General features: G+C 40.9%; 1 protein-coding gene across 3 annotated transcripts in view; it reads left to right on the top strand.

Annotated features, from left to right (window-relative positions):
* The window catches only part of plekhg5b (pleckstrin homology domain containing, family G (with RhoGef domain) member 5b), a 59,628-nt gene that overhangs the window by 23,486 nt on the left and 17,177 nt on the right, over positions 1-18,965 (top strand). For all 3 annotated transcript variants that reach the window (XR_002167840.1, XR_002167842.1, XM_019866239.1), the window contains 6 exons: positions 9,471-9,612; positions 10,112-10,211; positions 10,297-10,357; positions 10,601-10,692; positions 10,949-11,085; positions 12,041-12,207. Coding sequence is in view for 1 of the 3 variants with exons in the window: in XM_019866239.1 (XP_019721798.1) it covers positions 9,471-9,612; positions 10,112-10,211; positions 10,297-10,357; positions 10,601-10,692; positions 10,949-11,085; positions 12,041-12,207 (699 nt within the window). In the remaining 2 variants the exon portion in view is untranslated. The remainder of the gene's footprint in view (positions 1-9,470; positions 9,613-10,111; positions 10,212-10,296; positions 10,358-10,600; positions 10,693-10,948; positions 11,086-12,040; positions 12,208-18,965) is intronic.

Raw genomic sequence — 18,965 nt, 5'->3', positions numbered from 1 at the left:
GTATGGTGACAACAGGACAGTTAAATTTAAATGCATGGGTCTGCAGTGTATAACGCTGAGAACAAGTTTCACATCTAAACCAAATATGTTAAAATGCTCTTTGAACATTGTAGAACTACCAGCTGTCTGCTAGGAGAGCTGTGGAAGTCGAGGTAATCGTTTTCTGAGGGGAGAAGATTTCTGCGAGTTGAAACAGATCTTTTGCCAAAGTGTATTCACTATAAAGGTGTTGCGGTGCCATAGGAATGTTCTGGGAAACAGTGTGACGTATAATTTTAAGATGACTCTGTGGTGGTGGTTGTTTTGATGACTTCATGAAGGCCATGCATCAAATGTTGTAAATAATCTTGATATGAAATGCTGGAGATGCATTGGAGAGGTGTTGGACTTGTAGACGTTTTCTGTTTATTGTAGGCAGATGAGACAAAAAAAAAACAACAGTGGAACCTCAGTGTATGAGCAAGTTATGTTTCCCAACAAAATGTATCAAGAAGTGTTTTGTTACACATTATCCATTGGTGGTGAGTAATCTTGGCATCAATGCAGAAGGCATAGTTGTACTTTTTCTTGTGCCACGTAAACGTTCACTTCATGTGTTGCACATTGAAACATCTTTTTATGAATAAGCCGAATAATATTGCTTTAAAAAAAACAAAAGAAGCATAGCTAAGGTGAACAGTGTTCATGTTTGTGTTCTCACTGCACAGTTTGGTTTGATGAAAGCCACCATTTCATTTGGACTATTAAAAATAAAGGAGCAATGAAGGCGGCTGATGTGGTGGCTTCATGATTGGATCTTTTGCGAGGTTAGAAAATTGTTCTCTGTTTGGATATATGAAAAACTCACTCGTGATAGCGTTTGTATTACGATAGCTATCTAGCGATAGCATCTTTATATTTAAAAGGCTATGAGACTGCTCAAATATTTCCTCGCGATAGAGCATTATTCCTTGAAAGTGTTTTCACTTATTTTTTTTACATTGTGCTATATTTATCGATATAAACATAATGTCCTTGTGAGGATGGAACGGATAAATTCTAATTACATTCATTTTAAAGGGAAATGTTGCTTCAGTTCATGAACATTTCAAGTTTCTGAACGAGTTTGGTGAACCGAGATTCCATTGTACATTCAACCTATTCGGCTCTAAAGCCATAATTTGAGCCACCAAATAAGACAACATAACACAACCATATAAGAGGAAGTTTTATCACTGCGACAGGATAGTGGTACGATTTGTTTCTTTATTGGCTACTCAAGTCAACAAGATTTATTGAACAACAAACTGTGTGGTCTGTATTGATCACTAATGTCGCATGGCTAATGTACCGTTCCAGGTGCCTCTGCTGGTTGCAACCAAATCGTAGGCTCAGTGTAGCTGCCCTTGGCCCAAACGAGCAGAGCACATGATCTAATAATGGGTGCAAAAAAAAAAAAAAAATCTACAATGTAAAACACCTGCCATTTGTATTACTCAATATTTTCCAAATAAATACTGCACATTATTCCAATAAGTTTAAATAGCTCAACAACAAACACATACCTCACTCTGCAATCCAACGGTGCTAATTAAATTCAGTAGCGTTTGAAGTCCAATGGAAGTGAATTCGTATGCCTGATTTACAATGCCAGGTGTATGCCATCAATCGTTCACTAATCGTTCCAGGTCAAACAAAGACGTTGCATATAAAAATTTAAATAATAAGGAACCAAAGGGGGAGCGAGTTAGACTCCGTTTTGGTTTTTGAAAGCAAAGTTTTCTATTTCCTAATCTGGGAAAACCTATTTTGCTGTCATCATGTGTCATTGAGCAGATGATGATTGCATTATGGAAACTGGATTTGAGTTCATCGCAGACACTGACTCACAATGAACTTAAGGTTTACTATAAATATGATCCTCACTTGTTGAATCATACGTGGGCGAGGGTGGGGAGGGTTGTTAGTATTTTTTAATGATATACTTTGAATAACATTGTAGTTAAGTGGGCTCATCCTCATCCTGTACCGGCAACATGCATTCGTATGAGCGTGACAGTTCAAAGGCCCCCCAAATAACAAATAACCCCCAAAATAATTTCATTCATCGTACTTAATGACAACCAACTCTGGGTCTGAGTATTGGCCAGACGCTTTTTATTTTTTTAATCTTAACTATTGAACATATTTCACTTTTTTCCCCAAATACCATCCATTCCTTGGCTGGATCGTTTATCCTCACTAGGGTTGCAGATTGAGATATTTATTCAAGATCAACTTGAAAGCAGGGGTCACCAACATGCCACCAGGTAGCACCCAATCACCACATCAGGAGCCCGCAGGCGTGTTCTAAAAAAAACACTTTACTGTGAATATTGTAGAAATGATAATTTGTAAATGTAAACGTTTTTTAATGGAAATTAAGCAAGAAAATAATGCATGTTGATATTTTTTCCCGACCTTATTAAATCATTGTTGATAATCCATCCATGCATCCATCCATTTTATAAATCATTTATCGTCGGAGATATTCATTCAAGATCAACTTGAAAGCAGGGGTCACCAACATGCCACCAGGTAGCACCCAATCACCACATCAGGAGCCCGCAGGCGTGTTCTAAAAAGAAACGAACAACCCCCCCCGCGCTCCTACTCACACGTAGGGACAATTTGGAGTCTTCAATCAGCCTCCCATGCATGTTTTTGGAATCTGGGAGGAAACCGCAGTACCCAGAGAAACTCCACGCAGGAAAGTTGGGGCCTGGAATCGAACCCTGCACCTTTGCACTATGAGGCGGACGTGCTAACCAGTGGGTCACCGTGACGCCCTGTTGATAATCTTAAGGGTGAAAAATCGTTCACATCATCAGTGTCTTCATATAGATGAATATCATTAATTATTGATAACATTATTTAAGCTAATTTGCGCAAATTTGTTACATCAGAAGTATAAATCAAAGTGGTAGCCCTTTGCATTAATCAGTAACTAAGATGTCACTCTCAGTTTCATAAAGGTTGGAGACCCCTGCTTTCGAGCCAGTCGATAGTTTTGTTTACTGACGTTCTCTGTACTACGATTTAGCAACTGTATCATCTTTTCGACTTTCTTTTCATGTACTGGATGTAAAAGGCCGTAATGATATTTTGATTGGCAGGTGTCCGTTGGCTAAAATCTTAATCTAATTTAATTGATTTAGTCTTACACCCCTTTAGATTCAGTGAGTGTGTGGATTGTGCCCCGAAAACACACACGCACACACACACGCATGCACGCACACAGGCACACACACACACACACACACACACACACACACACACACGCCCGCGCATGCGCTCGCACACGCAAAGGCCACGTAATTTTCCTCTTTGGCTTTTGGTCGACACGCAATTTGTTTTAAGTTGTAACTTTGTGGGAAAATTCCAACTGGGATTTTTTTTTTTGGGGGGGGGGCACTACATGTGAAAGCAATCTGTCTTGCTTCCTTGTGCTGTTACAATGGGACCCTACGGATACTCCATTGGGCGCTTTTAGGCAGTAGCTACTGTACATATTCATAGAGAGTTTTGCAAGTGTGCTTGTTGGATTATTGCTTTGATTATTCTTTAGTTCATATTCAGTGTGACAAACAACTCGATGCTCATGAAATGCTGAAATGGCTTTAATGGATTTTATGGTTCTGCTTCTAGCCACCTGTTGCTTTGACTTGTAATTGGCAGCCCATGATTGTTTCCAGGTAGACAAAAGTGAAATCGATGACATGCGTGGTAATGGTCATGGATAACCTGGAGTCCATCTCAGCTGAATTCGGGTGAGCTGCAGTGTAGACCTTGGGCTGGTCAACAGTTGATTCTACACCTTTGGGCGTTTTAGAGTCTTCGCTGAACCTATCATATGTCCATTTGAAATAACAAAGGAATAAAAATACTTTTTTAAAAAAATATCTGATTTATTGATTAATTGACAAATTAATCCTTGACTAAAATAATCCTTACTTGCACCCCAAGTCTATACTTTTTACAAAGGTGTCTTTTTTTGTCAGTGATTCAGTGTAAGAAAATTGTGATGATGATGAAAGTAAGATGTTATCACGAAAAACGGAGCGGATAAAGCCTAATATACTAAAATGTTGCTTGAAACATTCTTAGTTAAGCATTCAAAAGTTTTATGAGGGCTTTACATTGACACATGTAGCAGTGTCAATATACAGTATATTATATCCTCTGACGAAATTGAAGGTAGGCCAGCATCCAAATTGTGTATGAGGGCCGCTGCGTTATTTTGTACACGCCAGCTATACAGATGCACTAGCCTTTCACGGTCGTTTTGTTTTCACATTCAAGGATCAAAGATAAGTGCCTCTGTTTGAAAAACTCAACATGTACGTGGCCACAATCTCGTTGTTTAATGTAAAGCAGGCGGCCAGTCGTGTTGCATAAGCGCTCCTCAGGCGCATCTGCTGCGCCCTGCTCAACACATGCTCGCTTTATTTATTGAAAATAAATAAGACACGGTGGAGCCTTGCTCTGCCTACCCCCCGATCTCAGTAATTTGTCGCCAGGCACAGATCTCCATCTCACCAATTGGACAGAAGTGAGCAAACACTCCAATGTTTCTGCTAGCCCAGCAAAACGCTTGCGTGGGCCCGTCTATCTCACGTTGGGCTCCCAAGGGGACACTGCAGACTGTCTGGGAGACAAAAGTGGAGGATAGTAACATTGAGCAGATGCACCTCAAAGGCTCGTCATCCAGATGTTGACTTTAAGTAACTCTGTAGACTTGTGCTCTGGCAGTTCGTGGTGATGGATGTGATGTGGTGTCTTTTGCAGTCAGACCATGTTGGAGCCTTCCATCCATATTCCGAGTGGTGGTCAGAAGACAAAGATGAGCAATTGGCGGGGCTTCATCTCATTTTGAATGCCCTTATGTGCAGGAAATGAATTGGATCAGAATGGATGACAAAATTGACAAAAGATATATTTAAATGTCCTTTTTAGTTATATTTGGCTGCAGTGGCACAGCAGGTCAGGTCACAATGATCAATTGATGATTTTGGGAACAGTCTAAAACATTTCATGCAAAAATAGCTTCTTGTCCGAAAACTCTGATCAGTCATCACCAAAATTTAGATGGCAATCTCCACAGTGTATTTCTCTCCTCGTGCCTGCTTTGACTCTTAAAAGTATCAAAATGACAAGCACGATATGCCTTTTCCTCTCTTGAGGTGCTCAAACGAATATATTTGAGGTCAGTGTTGTCGAGGAATTGTGGTATAGCATAATGGGTCTTGCCGAGGAACCGCCTATGTTACAGTTTGTCACCAGGATTTGAACCCTTGTCCCCTGTGTACAAACGCACTGACTCAGCAATTCATTGCATCACTTACATCTATCTGTTTGCTCTATAATTTGACGGAATAGTCGATAGGATAATCGAATCTGAAAAAGATTCGATAGTGATAGCCTGATGATAATACAACTGTTACGGATGCTGTCTGTGTTAAGCCTAACCTTTTTTTTTCCATGCTAAGCATTTTAGACAGGTCTCTCTCTCTCTCAAAAATACTCGATTCGGATAATGGATGGATGGATGTTGCTCTAATTTACCATATGTACTGTATACAGTATATCATATGGTATTTAATGTTCTATGTAGCCTACCTCTAACATGACATATTTACATCACATTTAACGGTCTATGTACCTCTAATGTACCATTATTTACATCATATTTAATGGTGTTTGTGTCTCGAACGGGCCATATTTCCATCATGACGTTTATAGAGCAGAAACAAATGGAGCTCTGATTACTCACCTTGACTGTGACATGAAGTATAGCTTGCGGTACCCCCCGAGCGATCCAATAGCCCCACCTCAACTCCTCCCTCTTGGACCAGACCGTGCGCGCCGTGATGCACGCACTTACATAAGTGGAAGGGTGTGCTCAGACAGGACAGGCTGTTCTCTTGAGTTTGGGGAGAAAATGCTTGTCAGTTTGTTTCTGACACAACCAACTGTGGCTTTCAGCTCATCAAAGCTTGGGGAATTTGATTGACAGATGAGTCTCCCTCTTTCTGTTTGAGTCATGTGGTCATTCACGCAGCTGTCCATGATGCAACGTTAATTCTAATTAATAATAATTAAGATTCTTGTATTTACCTTGAAGGCCAATACAAGCCAATACATATTCAATATGTTTACTTCAGGTTGTCAGCAAGTTAGTCACAGCAAGTTGTCAATTCAAAATCAGTACACACAGCAAGGCTGGAAACTTTGGAAGCTTCTTTGTGATATGTGCTGTGTTGAAACAGCTCTCGTGGTGTTTGGAAGATGAAAGGAATCATCCTGACTCACCTTCGAATCTTCTTGCCGACTTGCATGCAATCATTGATGACACACACGCCTGCGGAAGAAGTGTGAGCGCACATGTTAATATGCCTTTAGAGTCACGGCAAACTTCTGAAAGCTCTCTCATGCATGATGTCACGAGAGGCGTCAAAGTAACTTGTGAATGCTCAGTACAGAAAGCCTTTCTGTAATCTTGGGAGTCAACAACCTTTTTGAAACTTGGAGGTATTTCTTGGGTACGGGCTAATGCGAAGGGTGACCAGGTTGATACACACTTCTAAAATAACGTATTTGCTTAAAATACCTTTTTATGAGTTTTTTAATAATTAATGACATTCATTTTTGTTCTGTTTATTTGTCACAATCATTAGGATTGATCAAACAGATGCAACAGCGTATTTCTATAAATCTCTGTCAGTGATTGCATTTTCAAATGATCACTTCTACAACATTCCCAGAAAATCACAATGTTCCACTATCGGTGAACTACTTTTTAAGAGGCCGCCGACTGTGGTCCAATGTTGCTACCTGGTGCCTGCAGGCACCACGTTGATGGCACCTGCTATAAAATACATATTAAAGTTAAAATAATAATAATAATATAATAAAAATAAGTAAATAGAATCTGTGATGTGACATTGCTTGAAATGTCTTCATCATTTGACATGAAGACTATTAACTGTGTTTAACGAATGTTTTTTTTTTTTTTTTTTTTTTTTTTTTTTTTTTTTTTTTTTTTTTTTTTTTTTTTTTTTTTTTTTTTTTTTTTTTTTTTTTTTTTTTTTTGTGACAGTTTGATGTTTAAATTCAACCAGGCCTGTACAATAGTGAAGGTTGACAGAAACATTTTGACCCTGGAACTGACCACGGTAGCTGTTTGAATAACGAGACACAGCCTGATCAATATTTTGTGCAGTGCTGTAAATCCTTTTTGGTCACGGGCGCATTCACTGAGGGCTCCTCTCGAATTTTTCTAAATATAACTTGTTGGCGCTCAGGGCCCGGCTCAGTCTGGCTCTTCTATTGTGAGCGTGGCTGGAAAGGAAAGGAAGGGAGGGGTCGTAGCCATGAGAAAGGGAACGAGGGAGGAGGAGGTTCTGGCTCATGGTGGGTCGAGCAGCTCTGTTTAATCTCTGTTGGACCGTCAGATGGTTTTGACAGAGCGCAGGCACTAATTAGGCCTCAAGATTAGGCGAGAAACTCTTTCTCAAACGCTTCTGGAGGAAAAACTTTCCTCTAGAAGTCCACCCCGCCATTATGTGTTGCTTTGTATTTTTAGTGGGATTCCGCATCCTCCTCCCCTTTTCTCTTCTTAACCCCCCAACCGCCTCCTGTCCCCTCCAAGCTGCGATTATACCTGGCTAGACATTGAGAGGAGGGGATTATTAATTAATGAGGTGGGGGCAGGTTGTTAGCAGGCTGGCGAAGTGGCCAACTAGACGTTTTGGTCAGCGTGGATATCGAGTCGTGTCGTACTCGCACTGTCGTACCCTTGCTTGGTGAGGTCCTTAGCCCCTTTTCTTGGGATGTCAACGGACTACTTCCTCTTTGACAGGAAGTGGAATATCCCTACTTCCTGTTCAACTGGTTAGAAAGTCATTAGAGTCACACTTGAGGATATGAATTCACTTTGGGTATGTCTTTTCTCGTTTGTTGTTGTTGTTGGTTCAAGGTGTAGGTTAGTCAACATTAGCATGACAAACATTTCTCTTAATCCTTTATCACCATATTGCATTATAGGTACCGGTATCTTTCAATAAAATGCTAACAGCAACAGGTGATAGTGAAAGAACAGGTAACAGAACTTAATGATTGGTAAGATTCTCGATAAAATATACAATATTTGCAGTGTCATAAAAAAGTTGAGGCTAAGCTGTGGTTGTGTAAAACGCAAAGCCATACGTTGTCCAAATTATTACATTTAATTTTACATTTCACTTATTTTAATTTCAATATTATTGTTTGCAGTTGTCTCGACAGCCAACCCAAATTTCACGAGGGCCCCATATGCTGTGGTGGCCTTTCCAGAACCTGAATTGGCCCTCCATGTTTATGATGTAATCTGATACGTTTTATTGATTATTTCGTATTTAAAGTCTTTATACGTAATTATTTAAGCCTTTAAGAAGAAAACATGATCCGTTTACCTGTTATGACTTTTATTTAGAGGTACAACGATTTACCAGTACCCAATTGTTTATCAAATCAATTGATAATTATTTGTATAATCATTTTACCGACCAAATCAGTAACTGAATGTTAATTTTTTTGTGCATTTTCTGCACTGTCGATTTTAAATCATGTCCTTTTTTAAATATAGAAAGGTCAATAAGACCTTTTTTTTTAAAAAGTTCCGATCATCAATTAATCGCCAATATAACCAACAGTTAATGAAACTAATCGTTAGTTGCAGCTCTAGTTTTAATTAAATATATTGCTGTATAGAAGCCAATTGACAACAGACGCTATCTCAAAGCACAAGATCTTTGCAGGAAGGCCTTTAACGTCAGTGATGACACTGTTATAAAAGCTGGACTACAAGCGTGCTCACACGCACAAAATCTCCATGACCACAATGACAGGAAGTACATGAGTAGGGACCTCCATTGTGTCTTTCGATAAATTCTCGTATCCTGACGCGGGTGTGCGTGATGGCGGCGGAGGCGTGCAAGAGCCCCCTGGTGTTTATCACCTCGCCATACCTTGAGGTAAGGGATGAGAAGAGGTCATGGGGGTTGGTTGGCGCGAGTGTTGAATCTGTCTGGTCCGAGACAGATCTCCTTAATCCTGTAGCCTTCTGCTGCCTGTTGTCTGGATTCTGAAAAGCGGCTTCTAGTTCATTGCTGGTCTGTGGTCAGCCTGGCTGTTAACAGTTCTGCGGTGGCCATTTTGGATTGAACGGGTAAGCCGATCTTAGATCTGCACGCAAAGGTGAAAAGCTGACAGACCGAGACAGATGGTGGGAAGGTGGGAGTGTGCAAATCTTGGAAATATTTCAGTTGTCATTCAAATGCTGAGGTTTTTTGCCAGAAGTGTTGATAATATTAAGTCGGTAGCTGCTTTGTACTTTTTTTATCCTGTTTGAGCCCAGCCTTTGTTGGTTTGACATAGTTCCTTTCTGTATGTTGTTATTTTGTAATCTGCAGGTTTGCCACCACCCCGACTGCCAAGGCCTGAATAGCAAAAGCCCCCTTCACCTCTGTGAGTCATGTGACTCACGCTGCCACTTGGAGAAGAACGACAACATGCACTTTGACCGGCACCCCCGATTTGACTTACAACCTCAAGGTAACATGCTTTTTTTTTTTTTTTTTTTTAATACCCACCCATCATACAAAAAATGTTTGTTCATTACCTCTGTGCCGAGCAAATGTGCAAAAAAAAAACAAAAAAACAAAAACGTTTTCTTCATGGGTCATGTCCATTTAATCACAGATACACAGCTACATGTTTTCTGATTCAAATAATTACAACTGGTCACTTCCACCGAGGGATTTTGTCCATCGGCCTCTCTCTCTCTCTCTCTCTCTCTCTCTCTCTCTCTCTCTCTCTCTCTCTCTCTCTCTCTCCTCATCCCTCCTCATCCCTTTCATCTCCCCCCTCTCTTTTTCATCTCTCTCTCATCTCTCTCTTCTATGTGTGTGCGTGTGTGTGTATAAAATGCTCTCCATTATTAGCGGGACAACAAAATTGCATAACAACTCCAAAGTCACTTTTATTATAGTTTATTTATAGTATACAGTATTTATTGTTATTATGCATTGTCTACAATCAACAATCCCCAAAGCTTCCATCCTGGCTCGGAACGTATCCACGCGATCCTGCCCCCCACGCACCAGTGCCCCATCCGACCTCGAAGAAGAGGATGAGGGGAGCAGTGACCGCGGGTTGGTAACACTCTTACTGTTTGCTAGAATTATATAATCACTTTTTTTTTTGTTTTTTTTAAACTCTAGTATCCCTTATTTGCAGGGAGAAGAAAACTGGGGGTATAAAGCTGGTGAAGAAGAAGCCACGCAGGAGACACACCGATGTAGGTCGTCATCCTGACGCAGGATACTTCTTGTTTGCAACACAATAAAACTAACTGGACAGAAGCATACGTTGGGTTGTTTTTTTCATATCATAGCGCTTGGAGTTGTCTTTCAAGCTGCTTTGAGGCTTAAAGCTAAAGTGGGCAGGAGGCCCCCTGGGCTAGCATGCGCTACATCAACAGTCTGGTGCAGCCAGTGGAGCTTCTTTGTAAACTAAGTGTTTATACCCTTCCCTCCTCTAGGATCCCAGCAAAGAGTGCTTCAGTCTCAAGTTTGACCTCAACGTTGACATCAACACAGAAATAGTGCCTGCTATGAAAAAGAAAACCCTGAGGTGAGGTGATATTGACTAATGGTGTTCATAACACGATCCACAACAATGTCTTTGCAAGCCCCCACTGCCTCAATTTGTCTGAATGGCTGTCTTCGGCACTGTCACTGCTGCTCACACCTGCTTGATATGTTACTCAAACAAGCCATTAAAACAGTGCATTATGCCAGATCCTATGTATCAGAAATAGATAGCACAGGTCATGTGGATGGAAGAAGCCTTTAGCATCTTTGTTTTGTCATTTATCTTGTGGTTCCAGAGAGGTTCTCGGTCCAGTGTTTGAGAGGAACGGCATCGAGCTGTCGCGTGTCGACTTGTTCCTGGATCAGTCCAACACGCCGCTGTCCCTCAACTTTGAGGCCTATCGATTTGGCGGACACTACCTCAAAGTCAAAGGTAAAGGCGACAGTGCAATGATTGCCGGACATTTTTGAGTTGTGGCTGAAGACTTTTTGCTTCCTTTCTGGAGCCCCAGATTGTGTCAAATCGTGTTTGTGTGTGTCCAATAGCTGCTGTCAGCCAGCTTTTATTGTCCCTTATAAACTAAAAAGAAGTCGGGACACCGGCATCAACAATGCCACTTTGTTCACAGAATGTAAGAAGCTTTTTGATTCAATGCCAAGTGGTGTATTTGACATGTGCACTCTTATCTGAACTGACCTTTACAACAACGAGGGTAATCTGTATCGGCCAGTTTCCTCTCACACCCGTTATCCAGACTAAAAGAGGAAAAGGAGTGGACTCCTAAAAGTGAATAAAGCTAGCCGCAGAGGTGGAACACGTTCTTCTCGTTTTCATCTGCGCAGCAGAAAAAGAGGGTAATTGTAACAAAGATTGTCAACAATGATAAAAGGACAAAGTAGCAGAGCCTGTGCTCAGAGCGAAATATGTTCACTTTCTAACAGACAAACCAGTTCTTGAAAAATTAAGCAAATATTGTGTGTACTCCACTCGCTTGTGGAAATATCGTGCAGTCGTTTTACCCTAATGTGTGTATGCAGCAGTTGCCTAGTTGCCTAAAACCTCTGCCTCATAGTTTTGAGGTTCGTTGTTCGAATATCGGCTCAGATCGTCCGAGTCGGGTCATGTGACATTCATAGGCTGAGCCGTGATTGGTCGTTATCGGAGCCCTGAGCAACCGTGATGTCATTTTCTGTTGTCAGCAAATGGCAAAATGGCCACCCCACCAGATGGATGAAAACAGACAAATTTTGCTGCTTAATTCATATTCCACCAAGGCAATATTAATTCGAATGCCGTGTTCAGATTAATAGGGATGCAAAGAACTTATTCCTGTAAGGAAAATGTTTGACTTGACTTGACCTTTCAATTGTCTTCCTTCCCACTGTAGCACGGCCTGGCGACGAGCTAAAAGTGGAGCAGGGGGTGAAGGACATGAGGTCGCTGAGCTTGCCCAACATGAAGCCTGCTGGAAGTCAGAACCCCTACATCCTCACGCCACCCACGGAGAGAGTGGAGCACGGATCTCTGGGACGTCGCGAGGGTGCCGATCCGCTGGTGAGTCATCTCGCATATACACGCCCTTCTTTCCTTTCCATCACTTCACCTTCCATCATTGCGTTCCCATCATGCCTGCCTCATGCCATCACATTCCCGGTGGTGATCCCATTGGGTCCTCATTGTCCGAGGAGTATCTTGCCCGGTGGAAGTCTGGGAGTGTGTTTGTGGTTTTCACGTGCCTTCCCTGATACAATGTGAACCCTTGAAGCCCATTTTAAGTCCACTTCCTGCTTCACTCTGATGTGCTTGGCTGCATGGAAGTAGCACAGTCGAGTCATCAAGTTGATGGGACCTAATGACCCTTGTCACATGGGCCAGGAGTTCTATTTCCTGAAGATGAACAACTCCCTTCCATTTGCCAGCATGTCACTTCTGATTAGCTTTAGTATTAAATCTCATATTATACTTGTGTTAGGCCAATTCTGTAACTGGAGCAACAATCCTGGTCAGATTTTTGTAGCCTTGTATTGCTTAACTTGTTGGCTTATTTGAAAAAAAAAAAATTCGTATCTCACAAAGACTAGTGTACGTTTGAGTGTAAATTAACGCAATTTAGTCTTGAAAAAGACAAATGAAATACAAATTTCCTTGTAAAATGACCCACCAGTGGTGAATACCACCACATGTAACACCTAATTCACCAAGAAAAGAGGGAAACGTCCCAAATGTGGTACAGTTATCAACCGTTTTTTTTTCTTTGTCATTTAAGTAGGTTAGCAAACCTTTTCAAGCCGTATTGGCAAGGCGCTTCCTTCCTTTGAAACCAGTCCCCCCTGCTGGCCATGAGAACGAATGGCCACAAAGAGGAATAAACTACCCCTCAAGTGAATAAACCACCACTCAAGTTTTAAGCCTGTTTAGCTTTTAAGTTGTCATGATTATTTGTATATACTCTACCGTGTTTAACGTGAATCATAATACATTGGCAAAAGACATTTAATAACTTGTGTGAAACGCCAACGCAAAGTAGTACTTCAACTTTGTGCTTGTGTTTTCAAAACGACAAAGGCATTGTTTTGGAGTTCCTTATCATATTTTTTAAATGGTTGAATATTTCTCTTGACATCTGTAGAAAACAAGTCTGGAAAGTTCGTCAGCAAATGCGCACAGGCAGGCACACACACACACACACACACACACACACACACATACACACACACACACACGCGAGCATGGACACACACTGACACAGCATGCACAAAAACAAACATTGCGGTTGCTAAGGAAGTCTCTTTGATCTCAGTGGCGTCAGACCTCCTCTTGCATCATGTGACCAGTCTTTGTATTTGTATTCATAAACTGTCGGGTAGTCATTATCTGAGAGCTACCGTAGTCGTCCAGTCAAGAGTTGTTTCAACATAGAGAGATGACAGCTAGTTGTGAAAATGACCCTCCTACGCTGCACAAATACTGTAAACAGGTTTCAGATTTCATCCACTCAAGTGGCGCAACTGGAAATGTGTCATAATTGTGGAGGAAAAAAAGGAGGAAAAAAAAGAGGGAATCAGATAGGAATCAGCCCTGAGTGCAACGTTCAACTAACAGATTAGACATACCTCTTTAATGCGAGCTCAACATCGAAATACAGTTCGGGAACTTCTCTGCTGGCTTACCATTTTGTGTTTATTGTATTATTACTCATAGTCCACATACTGCATGTTATTGTCTGTTTCACAGACATGTTCCAGCAATACTGTTTGATAATTCCTTTAAAGGCAGTGACTTAACTTTTAAAAAGTGATCTCTAGTGCAACTTTTACTTGCTATAAATAACTATATGGACAGTTTACAGTCAAAAGTTATGTGCTTTCTGGAACCACAGGAGCTAACCGAGACTGGTGTTCAGCCCGTCACTCACAAAGCGTCTAAAGTGCCGCGCAGTTTGCAGAGTTCAATTAGTTTGGATGGGTAATGAAGTTGTACTGTTTGAATCTAATTTGAAGTTGTTTTTTGACTAACTTGTCTGTAGACGATATCACAAAAAAAAAACATTCTCCAAAAATGGCAATAAAAAAAAAAAAAACTCCATAACGCATCATTCAATTTTTGAAATTCTTCATGAGTTGAGACTGTTTATCACTCATTAAGGCCATGGCCTGAGTTCTAAAAGCCAAAAAGCAGAGGCGGTGAAAGAAAGTACTAGTGGTGTAGTCTTAAATGTTTTTTTTCCATGATTCCATAATTTTTCATCAGATTTCAGTGATTTTCAGTGATTCAGTATTGGAAAAAATATATATTTTTTTAGCTCTTTGCTCTCCAAAATGAAACACATGAAATGATCATTCTCCAGGAGCGCTAATTCCATAATTTTGGCCAGGGGTTGGAAATGGCGCCTCAAAACATGCAGTTTGTTTCTTGCAGCAAGTTTGAATGTGTGCAAGGGAAGAAGCTAAGAAATTGTCATGTTTTTGTTTTACTATGACCTCTGCCCGGTACATGATAGCAAAAGTAGGCCCTGGAAGAGATTCTTAAACTCTATTGTCTTAACGTGCCTTTCAAGAACCAGATTGTCATTCTTTAATTATGCCTCCAATTACTTTAAGCACTGTTTAAAATCTTAACACACCACCATTGTAATCAGGAAAGCTTAAAATGTTAATACCCATTATTTAAATCCCTACATAGCACCCAGCCATCGCAGCTTAGAGATCCAATAAACATCGATTTGAAGCTAATGACTGTGCCTTGGATGGACAAACTCACACGCGCGTGGCTAACATTCCGCATGTCGCTAAACCAACAAGTTTGCCAAAACGTGGCGCTAAATCAAAATCTTTTAAAATGGCTACAGAATGCCACAGCATACGTGTGTATCTGGGGGAATTCACGGGCAACTTCTACCTTTTCATGCTTATACAGGCTGTCTGTTTCCTTGTTTTGTACAAATGTCAGCTTTACTTGAATCTAATATCTTTTAATCTCTTTTTCTTCTCTGATGCTACAAAATAAACATAGAATAAACTCTTGCTAGCTTTTCATTCCCTCAAGAGGGACGAGATTGTACATCCATCACATGAAGTTTGCCTGCACCGTTAATTGCAGCGTGGACCCGTGTCACATTGTTGACTTGGCTTCTGTAAATGGACTTTTGACTCTCGTAATCATTCCAAACACTCACTCTTCTTCCCGCCAGTGTTGTTTGTGAGAAACAAGCTCCCACCCTGACTTGTCTTTAAGTCAAGAAGGGAAAGTGCAAGTATAAAAGTCTTATAAAGTTAGCTGGCCACTTATTCTCTTGGTAGTTTGTCCCCATTATAAAATGTAAGTGGCAACAACACTGTCACTGTCACGCTCCACCAAGTCTATAAAATAGCAATTGGCAAGGAAGCAGTGAGAACAAAGAGGCATTCTAAGAGGAAATCTTTTTTTTTTTTCATCAAAACTGTATATTTTGTGAAATGGTTTCAAAGAAAAATCTTGTTTAAATTGATTCCGCCTCTGAAAAACTAATGAAATCTAAACTAATGTCCAAAAAAAAAAATCACACTTGCAGGGTCTCGTTCAACACAGCTGTTGTTTTACTGTCCTGGCATTGGAGGTGCTTTCCGTTCCATCATAATGATGTCTGCACTTTGAAAATCCAAAAGCCTCCGATAGCCTTCCGGACTGTGTAAAGTTCACGTGAGTGATAAGACATCGACGGGTTTGGCAAACGAAAGAAAGTATTCCTGCGCTCTGTTTGCGGTCGTTTTTTTGTGTGGAAATCTGTTGTCTTCATTCACCTCCTCTTTTCCAAACTGTGCTGTCGAGTCGTGAATCTGCTTCATGTTGTTTCTGTAGCTTGATAGCCACGATCAGACCTGTCTGATGGCACACAAAGAGAGCGTTAGGTTTCATTCTGGCTAGCAGCCACTGGTTTTGCATGTCAATGGCTGACAGAGTGTCGGTCACATGTGACCTCTTGGATGTGATGCTGTCTAACATAGTCGATATAGTTTGTTTGTAGAGTGACAAGTATCAGTGAGTGGCTTGATGAGACGTGCTTCAAATATCACCACTTTGCAGTTTAGTTTTCCCAAAAGTAAGAATAATAAATTATAAATTATGTGTTTTAAGTGTAGCATTTTTAAACAATTTGTAACTTTTTTATTCCATGTATAGTTTGCCCAAATGTCAAAAATTGTGTTCACTGTAGATGTCACATTTACTGTACTATGAATGTCTTTGACTTTCATGCAGGTTCTTATATATACTGTGTGTGTGTGTGTGTATGTAATATTTCAGTTGCATTCTAAAAGGACTTTCGCCTTTCTCTGTAGTTGAATCGAACCTGCAAAGATTGAGTGACCTCTCATATACTAACTGTGTGTTGTGGGTGGAGCAGTAAAAGTGTCTGGTAGTGTTTTGTATGGGTGTGTGCGCAAAAGACAAAAGAGATCTCCTGACACCCTGAAGGTTGAGATGACTGTGTGTGTGACCTTCGGCCTGTAAGCACTTCGTACCTGCAGGATCAGGGCGCGTTCCGGCGGGACACCAGCTGCAGTTTCAGTTTTGAACTACGACTGCTCTTCTGTGCTCTGTGGTCTCTGAGTGAATTGTTTTTGGATATATATTTTTTTTTCGTGCGCAATTAAATGATGCGCTTTGGCCGCCTGTCGTCATGGCACAGCTGGGACCTTCTTCAAGCGGAGATCCCAGAGTCACCACCGCCGGAAGTTAATGAAGGAACTGACTGTCAGGTGAGAAGCACTGAGCAGCCTTACTAAAGATTCCTTTCGGTGTTCTAACACGAGACAATCAAGGGAAATTATTTTTTATGACACAGTTGTTTTGAAAAAACTTTTCACTATAAGTCCTATTTTGAAAAAAATGTGTATCTCCAAAAGCATTTTCCTCTTACTGTACTTAACCTGTGTCAACATTTTCTGTTTATCTCCACCTTTGTCTGACAATGTCGACAACTAGCAGTATTACAGTATGTTTGTTTTATTTATTATACTGATTATAAATCTCTCATGCGGAAATTCTACTTGCACTCTGTTGTCTGTATAACTTGTGTTGATGTCAGGGGTGCACAAATAGTGGTGCATCTCAGCGCTGGCGGCGTGGTGACGTGGTGACTATAGCCAGTAAGCGCTAGCATCCCTCCAACAACTTATTACTACTTTTTCAATTTTGCCCACAGCAGGACTTGAACCGAACCAAAGGCCATGCAAGTCCTTACAGATGAGCTTTTGCCACAATGTTCAAATTCACTTTTGGCGAGCTAGCCCTCTAGGGTTTGAACTACCTGCATTGTTCCAGTATACATGCTTTAGAAAGAATACAAATGATTGTTTGAATTGTGCCCAACTCAGCCGCAATAGGGCGCTATGCCCCCTTACGGCCTCTTCGCATTGACCTTTGTCTGGTTGACCGGTTGCACTGCGGACTGCTTTCTATTAAAAATGGCACCTGCACTCTCTCTTCATATGTTGATCTGATTTGGTCGCAGTGCCCAATAACTATGTAGCCTTGCGGCACACTGGGAGCATTTTCAGAATGATTTATCATTTCTTGTTTCGTTCCAGGCCATGCCTGCTGTCGATAAAATCCGTCAAGTACCGACCAAGTATCTATAGTGTGATTTATATATACAGTACTTTGAATGCATATACTTCATCACCATCAAACAATACAGTATATGGATGTAAGGTGCGGGTTTTATTTTGATCCACATGGGGTCGCCATCAATACATCCTAGAGCCCAGTAACTATGACTTTGAAGGTAAATGTGACTATATAAGGTGGGAGTACTCTGTTGATGACACGTTGGCTCTCCATTTCTGTGCTCTAGCATTAGTCACTGTCACGTATAGTAATCGTCAATTTTGGCTACCGGCAGGTGCTCATAATGTGCTTTTGATTGCTCCGTTTAATTCCACTTTGATTCATGAAGCGATATCACCAGCACGTTTCCATCCTCCCACGATCTATACCACCTGTTATGGATTATAATTCGTTCTAACTAGTGGTGGTAGGCTTCATTCAATGAGCTGTCAATGTTTACCAGAGATGTGCAGTTGAGTAATTGTAATGTATTGTTCTAATGCAATTTATTTTTAAAATCTGACATGCAGTGAACTCGCAAGAAGTGAACGGCTGTATACCATTTACTGTGCAATTTAAGTTTATTACAAATTGCATGCACATGATGTACTTTGGTGTGGGTGGTGTTCAGTATGAAGAAATTCTTCCTGGTCTATCAGCTCTTCGGAGTCTAAGTCTACCTCCCAGTCTGAACTTCTCGGGACCAGGATCAGTTTTGTTCTCTATTAGACGTGCACATGCTCTCAAAAATCCAGTTCTAAGCGCTATCCAAATGTATATTATATAAACTTTTGGGACATGTTTGCATCTATCCTTCAAAGTCCACTTTCAGTCAGGCTAACCCAAATATTTCTAATTCCATGTAAACAGTTTGTCACCTCTTCAGTGTGACGCATGTGTGACGTTTTTGTGCAGGAGAGTGTTTAGTTTGTGTTTTGAAGCTTTCAGGGAGGTTGCGGTGTTTTCCCATCGTTAATCAAACCTGCCTCATCATGAAGAATTGTTATCACTGACTGTGGTGGTTAGCCTCTCCCTTTGCTTATTACCATACAGTCCTCTCCCATGTAAAGATTTTCCCGTTTGTCGTCCAAGGTTACTACCACAAATGGCCATTGATGAGATAAGGCTGAGAGCGAGGTTTAATATCATTAACCTGGAAGGTCCCCCTGGCTTTCCTACTGTAAATGGAGTCTTTGTAGCTGTGTGGTGGTGGTGGTGGTGGGGGG

The sequence above is a fragment of the Hippocampus comes genome, unplaced genomic scaffold (assembly GCF_001891065.2).
Source record: "Hippocampus comes isolate QL1 unplaced genomic scaffold, H_comes_QL1_v1.1 scaffold409, whole genome shotgun sequence".
Taxonomy (NCBI): domain Eukaryota; kingdom Metazoa; phylum Chordata; class Actinopteri; order Syngnathiformes; family Syngnathidae; genus Hippocampus; species Hippocampus comes.
This window is presented reverse-complemented; position numbering and strand designations above follow the sequence as displayed.